This window comes from Ahaetulla prasina, chromosome 6 (assembly GCF_028640845.1).
Source record: "Ahaetulla prasina isolate Xishuangbanna chromosome 6, ASM2864084v1, whole genome shotgun sequence".
Classification (NCBI taxonomy): Eukaryota; Metazoa; Chordata; class Lepidosauria; order Squamata; family Colubridae; genus Ahaetulla; species Ahaetulla prasina.
This window is the reverse complement of record NC_080544.1, coordinates 115,030,681-115,037,791: the sequence shown is the minus strand read 5'-3', so window position 1 is coordinate 115,037,791 and position 7,111 is coordinate 115,030,681. Positions and strand designations below refer to the sequence as shown.

Below are 7,111 nucleotides of genomic sequence, written 5' to 3'. Positions count from 1 at the left end.
GGGGGAGGGACCCTGGAGTCTTCCTGTGCCACAGGGCAGACCTGGCATTCCAGAGTCGGAAGAAGGGCCCCCTGCACCACTGCGGGGGGGCCCCTCCAAAGGCTCCTTCCTTGTGCTTTCATCATTTGGCTTCTGGCCCTGCCCTCTGGGGCAAGAATGAGCCAATCACGGCCTCTTCTGGGATAGGAGGGGGCTCCGGCCTCCTGGACTCTGCCAAGGCCTCCGGGCAGCAGCTCCTCCCTCCAGGTTGGCCCTTGGCCTTCAGGACCAGGTTTCCCAGCTGATCTTTGCAGAGCGGATGTGTCTGGTGAAGGTTTTGGGGCAGCCTCGAGAAAAGGGGGTGGGGGTGAAGCCCCCAGGATCTCCCAATCTTCTCCTGGGCAAGGGGGATGATGCAGCGCAGGCCTTTGCACCCACCGGGGCTGCCCAGAGCTACCGTGTGACCCACAAGAACCTTCTGGCCCTTGCATTGCCCAGGTTCCTTTCAAGGCTGGCATTTTTTACTTGCTGTCTCCCCCTTTCCCGAAGCAGGTCCCGGTGCTGGACTCGGAGAAGCCCCGCCCGGGCCGACCTCCGTCCCCGGAGTGGGAGCGAGAGAGCCTGCCCCACTCCTGTGCTCAGGAGGCCCTTGGGAGACCAAGCAGGAGGCTAAGATGACCCTTCGGGGGGGCCCGGGAGAGGCCGGAGGTGGGCTGGGAAGCGCATTCCCCTCCCACGCTCCACCCGCGACGGGGTCTAGGCAACTGGGAAACCCAAGGACTCTCCGCTTAAAGCATCAGAATTCCTTCCATTCGTTTCCGCATATCAGTCCTTGGCGAGCGCGGCCCTCGGCGGTCCGCTTCAGAAGCGCACAAGGGCGGCGGCGGCGGCGGCGGCGAGTGGAGCCTTGGCCGCCTCCGGAGAGGCTCCCGGTCCAGGCAGCGGGATTCCGCCCCAGCCGCCGCTTCCTCCTCCCTCCGGGGCGGGGCGGGGCGGGGGCGGTGCTGGCGAGGCGGCCATGGCGCGTCGTTCGGCGGTGCTGCGCGCCCAGCCCTGCGCTCTGGCGGCGGCGGTGGCACTGGCGCTGGCCTGCGCGCTCTACTACGCGGGCTCCGGCCCCGCGCGGCGCGCCCCGCCGCCGCCCCCGGCGCCCTCTTCCCCGGCGCCCGCCGGCCCGGCGCCGGAGAGCAAGGCCAAGGCGGGCGAGGAGCTGCTGCGGGCCGAGGCGGCGGAGCTGCACGTGCTGGCGGTGCTGGCCAAGGCTGAGCGCAACGAGGCGCTGCGGGCCAAGGCGGCGGCGGCGCTGCGCTCCCTCGTGCGCTTCGGCAAGCTGGGCCCGCGGGAGGCGCTGGCGCTGCACCTGCTCTGCGATGGGCCCAGCAGGAGCCCCGCCCGGCAGCTGCTCCAACAGGCGCTGCGCCCCGCCGCCTTCAAGTACAAGGTGGGCCGGGGGGGACCCACTCCCCTCGCCCCTTCGTCGGCCACCGGGCCCTGTGAACCGGCGCAGAGGCAGCTTTTCCCGGGTTCGGGAGCGGGCGAGCTCGGCTGCCTTCGGGACGGGGACTCCTCCGCCCTCGGCCTCAGTTGCTGGCCTCTCGGCTTCTCCAAGCGGCCGCTTAACTGCCGTGTCTGGACAGCACCGAAAGAAGCCTGGGGGGGGGGTTTGCCTTCTCTTGCCCTGTTGGGGGAAATCCTCCCCCCTTTGCCCTAACAGTCCCTCTGCCCGGCAGGTGGTCTTCCACGACCTGGAGGTGCTGGCCCAGAAGTTGCAGCCCACGGTGGAGGCCATGCAGAAGCTCTTCAGTGCGGGGGCTGGTAGCTACTACGGGGACTCGCTCTTCTTCCTCTCGGTCGCTATGCACCACATCATGCCCAGAGGTGAGTGGGAACTGGGGGGCATCGGTGCCCCTCGTTTGCCTGCTGTCCTCCGGAGCCTCTGTTCTTCAGAGCCTCCTTTGGAGCCACCACAGAAGGAGCTCCAAATCAGGAGGAGCCCAGGGGGACTTCTGTGAATTAACCAGCTGTGAAGGATAAACTTGAAGAAATATTTGTAGCATCTTAGCTGAGGCTGTATTCCCCCCCCCCAAAAAAAAAGGACCTGCAGAAGGGTGACGCTGGGTGGGGGGGAATCCCAAGGCACTGGAGCTGAACAGAGGTGTCTAAGGAAATGCCTGTTAAGACCTTCTCGGATGCTGGGAGTCTGGGGGCTTTTTCCATCCCTTATCTGAATCACCTCTTTCCTCTTGAATGTGTAATGGTCACATTTTGACGATTCGTTTTCCTCTGGGAAAATGTATTTTGCAGAGAGGAGTCCTTGGCATGCTTTCTACTTTGCTGATTGTTGTTCCGGGGGAGACCAGCCAGGGCAGGGGCGGCCACTGAGCCCCCCCTGCCCCCTTCAGGAGACCCAGCCGAGGGTATTGGACATTCAAGGTCCAGAGTCAGAGTGTTTCCTCTGCGGGTGGAGAAAAGGGCTGGGGGAGAAAAGGCAGGCCCCTTCCTCGGGAAGCCCAGTTGGTCAACCCAGTGGACGTCCCTCCAGGTGCTTTGAGGTTGCCCCCCAGAAGTCCCCGCCTAGCTGCTGAAAGGACATCTGTGACCCTTTAGGCTGTGATGGTGAACCTGTGGCAGGATGCCTGGCATGCGCGGCGTCGCCCATTCCTCTCCCAGGTTACTGGTGCACATGATCAGACCCAAAGATCAGACAGCCAGCTGATTGTCGCACACACATGCACGCCAGTAACCAGACTAGCTAGCCATTGCACATGCGTGTGCTAGAAACCGAAAGTTCATTTCCCGGCATGCATATGCTTACTGGGCAGCTCCTCTTAGCACACATGCGAGGTTGAACCGTTGGCTGCATTGTCTGCTCTCTGGTTTCTTGCCCACGCCTGGTCCTCACTTACTCTCTCCGCTTGTCCGGACCACGCAGCCCAGGCCCAGCTGCTTCTGCTCCTCTGGTAAGTTGCCAGGATCAAGGTGGGCTGGCACAGGGGGGCGGACAGGTGCAGGGGGCATTGCATTATGGGTGTGGGCACGTGCGCATGTGACACACACACACACGCGCATTTGGCACAGGACGGCAAAAAGGTTAGCCATCACTGCCTTTGGGCATTTTCCTTTCTGACCTAGTCTTCTGGGGGTGGCTCCCCTGCTTAGCAGCTGGAAGCGCTGAAGGCAACAGAGGCTCCCGTCTTACCAGCTCTCTTTGCCCTTCCAGAGGTTTCACGCATCATACAGGTGGACCTGGATGTGGAGTACCGGGCTAACATCCGGGAACTGTTTCAAGAATTTGACAACTTCCCAGAAGGAGCGGTTATTGGCATCGCCCGAGAAATGCAGCCAGTCTACCGGTATGTAACCACACCTGGCATGTTGCCTCTTCCCGGCCCTTTCCTCCTGAGGATGGTGGAGACTGTGTGAGCTGCTAGATGTCAGCCGAAGCCCACAGGGCAGAAGGACCCTAGTGTTACGTGGGGTAGACAAGCAGTCTGTGTGTCTGCCAGGGGTTGGAGATGTGGGGGGAGTCTTACTGGGCACTGGTAGGGCACGGGGGTCTCAGATGGCTCCCCTGTCCAACAAGCGGAAGCTGCCTCACAGCCTGCAGACAAGGCTGGGTGAACAGCCTGCATAGTGTCAGAGCCAGGCGATGGAAGGCGAATGTGCAGCCAGACTAAGGCTAGGCAGGTACCAGGGGAAAGCCCGGCTCCTGGGACAGCCACAGGCTTTTGGTCACTTGCCTCCCTGGACCAAACAGGGTCCTGTGGTGACCTTGACTTACCCATGGAGGCCTCTTGGTACACACCGTAATTCCATGGATGCCCAAATGACCTCCCCCCCTCCCCAAGGCACCACTGAGATACAGGAGTGGGCTAGTCAGAGAAAGAGCCTTGGTGTCCTGGTAAACAAGCCATCTAAAGCTCTTGGTCCTCATGGCGATGTATCTTTAGGGTCTGGGCTGCATGCCATTCTGTGCCCATCGCTGCTGAAGGGCACAGAGATGCATTGCTTCAACCTACAAGGAAACTGTTGCTGCAAATGGACCAAGGGCTTCCCTGGGCCTGCTGCTGCCCCTCTTTCTTTCCTTTTGGGAGCTGCTCCAGGCTGGGTTGCCCTTCCTGTGGGCAGCGTGCCATCTGCAGGCAAAGGGTATTGTCCCCTGGCAAGTAGTGGCATGAAGCCTTCCTACACACCTGCGGGTGACAGAGGGAGGAAATGGGAAATACATGATTTTGCAAGCAGGCAGCGACTGTCTCTGGTGCACTAGTGGCTTTCTCAGATTGGGGCACCCAAGAGCTTGAACCTTGGAAACGCCCCCTTCGTGGAGACAGGAAGGCTCTCTCGCCCAGAGTTTCGTTTGTGGGCAGGACTGACCTGTCTTGCTCCCTCCCCCTCCCCCAGGCACATCTTCTGGCAGTATCGGCAGGAACATCCTGGGACCAAGGTGGGGGAGCCACCTCCGGATGGGCTGCCCGGCTTCAACAGTGGGGTGCTGCTGCTGGACCTGGAGGCCATGCGTCAGTCGGAGCGCTACAACCGTCTGCTGGAGCCGGCGGTGGTGCAGCAGCTGGCCAGCAAGTTCTACTTCAAGGGCCACCTGGGGGACCAGGACTTCTTCACCCTAGTGGGCATGGAGCACCCCGAGCTGTTCTACATCTTGGACTGCACCTGGAACCGCCAGCTCTGCACTTGGTGGCGTGACCACGGCTATAGCGACGTCTTTGACCGCTACTTCCGCTGCGATGGCCACGTCCGCCTCTACCATGGGAACTGCAACACGCCCATTCCAGCGGAGTAGCAGCTGCTTGGGGGGGCAGTGGGGGCTGCTGCAGGTCGGACCTGAGGTGCAGCAGTGAGGAGATTGGAGGTGGCCTCTGGGGCCTTCCGAGAAACAGTCCCGTAGCAGCCCAAGCCGTCTGCCCTGGGATGGCAGGGGGCCATGCTCTCCTCTCTGGGAAGGAGCCATTGCCTGGAGCTGCAACTGCACCTGGCCCTCAGACCGGGGGTGGGGGGGATGTTAGGCAGAAGGGCCCGTATCAGTGAGCATATTGGGCCTGGAGAAGCAGCCGCTGGGCTTCATGCTTAGAGCGCCTCCGTGGAGGGGACCCCAAGCCGCCATCCCATCTGGTTCTGATACAGATTTGGAAGGGACCTAATGGGTCATCTAGTCCAACCCCCTGCTCAAGCAGGAGACCCTATATCATTTCTGACAAATGGCAATCCAATCTTTTCTTGAAAGTGTCGTGATGAAGCTCCCACAACTTCCGAAGGCAAACTGTTCCATGGGTTGATTGTTCTCACTGTCAGAAAGTTCCTCCTCATTTCTAGATTGAATCTCTCCTTGGTCAGTTTCCATCCATTATTCCTTGTCTGGCCGTCAGGTGCTTTGGAAAACAGCTTGAGTCTTTCCTCTCTGTGGCAGCCCTTCAAGTATTGGAAGACGGCTATCCTGTCTCCCCTGGTCCTTCTCTTCACTAGACTAGCCATGCCCAGTTCATGTAACCATTCATCGTATGTTTTATTCTTCAGTCCCCTAATCATCCTGGTTGCTCTCCTCTGCACTTTCTCAGTCACCCTCTGCTGGTTTGAACTCCTGGCTGGAGCTGCCTCTGGGTTCCTGGGCTGGGTGCGTGGAAGGGGGTCTCTGGTTTTCAGTGGCCTGCAGGCCTAGCCTTCGCCCCCAAGCAGGAGGAGAAGGTAAAGGGTGGGATGCCGTGGCTTGTCCCACCTTTTGCAATAAAATTGTGAGGACTACTACCACCCTCTGCCTGCAGCCACTTGCTTATCCAAGTCAAAACAGCCAGGAGGGCCACAGAATGAGGACCAGCCACAGACCAGCTGCTGTTCATGCGCTGCACCTTCTCCTTCCGGAAGAGCTGGTGCAGCTGTCCCAGTGGTCAGCAAAGGAGCCCTTGGAACAGCCGAGTGCCCCTTGCCCAGCCCACTTTGCTTGCCTTGTGGCACAGGAAGACCCCCAGGGATGCTGCCCACAGCCAGGGTCTTGCTGTTGGTTGCAGAGAGGCTCTTGTGCATCCTTGGGATCAAACTGCCCTGTAGCCAACAGGGAGGAGGGCGTGCAAGGGGTCAGGTAGCAACCCCGGACCCTCAAGCCAAATTCCAGGTTTGTGTAATGACAACTTTGGCCATTTGCACCCCTTGTGGAGGCCTCTTGTAACAAGTGTAGGTGTGGCGTTTAAGGCCCACATCATCTCTGGGAACGGATGAATGTCAGTAGAGAAGGGGGAAGCCATTTGGCTGGCAAAGAGGAGACCTGCAGCCAGCTTTGCCCCTCTGTTCTTGGTGTCATTCAAGACCCATCCTTCGCTCAGATGTGGACATTCCCAGAGCTGCTATTGTCTGGGCAGCACAATGAAGAGGCAGCCTGGCTCTGGGAAACGAAGTGCAGGTGGATGTTTAGAAGCTGCAGCTTGGAGCCATCCTCTGGCCCCTGGTCGAGTTATGGGATCCATGCTTGCCTTTTGTTCAGTTAGCCCATGTGGGGCGGGAAACAGTTTTCTATGGCCAAAATGGGGTGGGGTAGTTTGAGTTAAATTTGTACTGAAGGGTGGGTGGGGGGGTGGATTTGATTTGCTGGTCACTAGAATGGGGGTGCAGCTGAGTGCTGGCAGAATTCAGCCTCTCCTTATTGAGGGCCTGGTGTTCTGGCCCTCAGCCACCCTGTGCCTAGTTTATGCACCTGGTTCCTCAATTCCATTGCATCTCCACCTCTAATGGTCCTGCTGAATTTGGGGGGGGTTCTCCTTTGCTGCTGTGCCTGGGATCCAGCAGTTCTGGCTGGGCCAGAGGCTCCTGAAAAACACCAGCTCCATCGGAGGGGAGGCTGGGCATCACTGAAACCCGGATTTATTTATTTATTTAGATTTTTATACCGCCGTTCTCCCGAAGGACTCAGGGCGGTGTACAGCCAAATTATAAAAACAATACAATATACAATTAAAACAAAGACTTAAAACAAGCATATTCCATAAATGGCCAAAATTTAAAACAATCAAATTTAAAACCCTTAAAATTCAAAAATAATAACCCCAATTAAAATTATTTAAGATTAAAAATTTAAGCCAGTCCCGCTTGAATAAACAAATGCGTTTTCAGCTCACGGCGAAAGGTCCGA

At 58.8% G+C, this 7,111-nt stretch overlaps 1 protein-coding gene across 1 annotated transcript; it reads left to right on the top strand.

Moving 5' to 3' along the window:
- The first annotated feature begins 103 nt into the window (after positions 1–103).
- XXYLT1 (xyloside xylosyltransferase 1) lies at positions 104–5,739 on the top strand. Its single transcript, XM_058187475.1, has 4 exons — positions 104–1,420; positions 1,710–1,857; positions 3,200–3,332; positions 4,381–5,739. The coding sequence occupies exons 1-4, from the start codon at positions 998–1,000 to the stop codon at positions 4,775–4,777; spliced, it is 1,101 nt and encodes a 366-aa protein (XP_058043458.1). The 5' UTR covers positions 104–997; the 3' UTR covers positions 4,778–5,739.
- Positions 5,740–7,111: the final 1,372 nt, after the last annotated feature.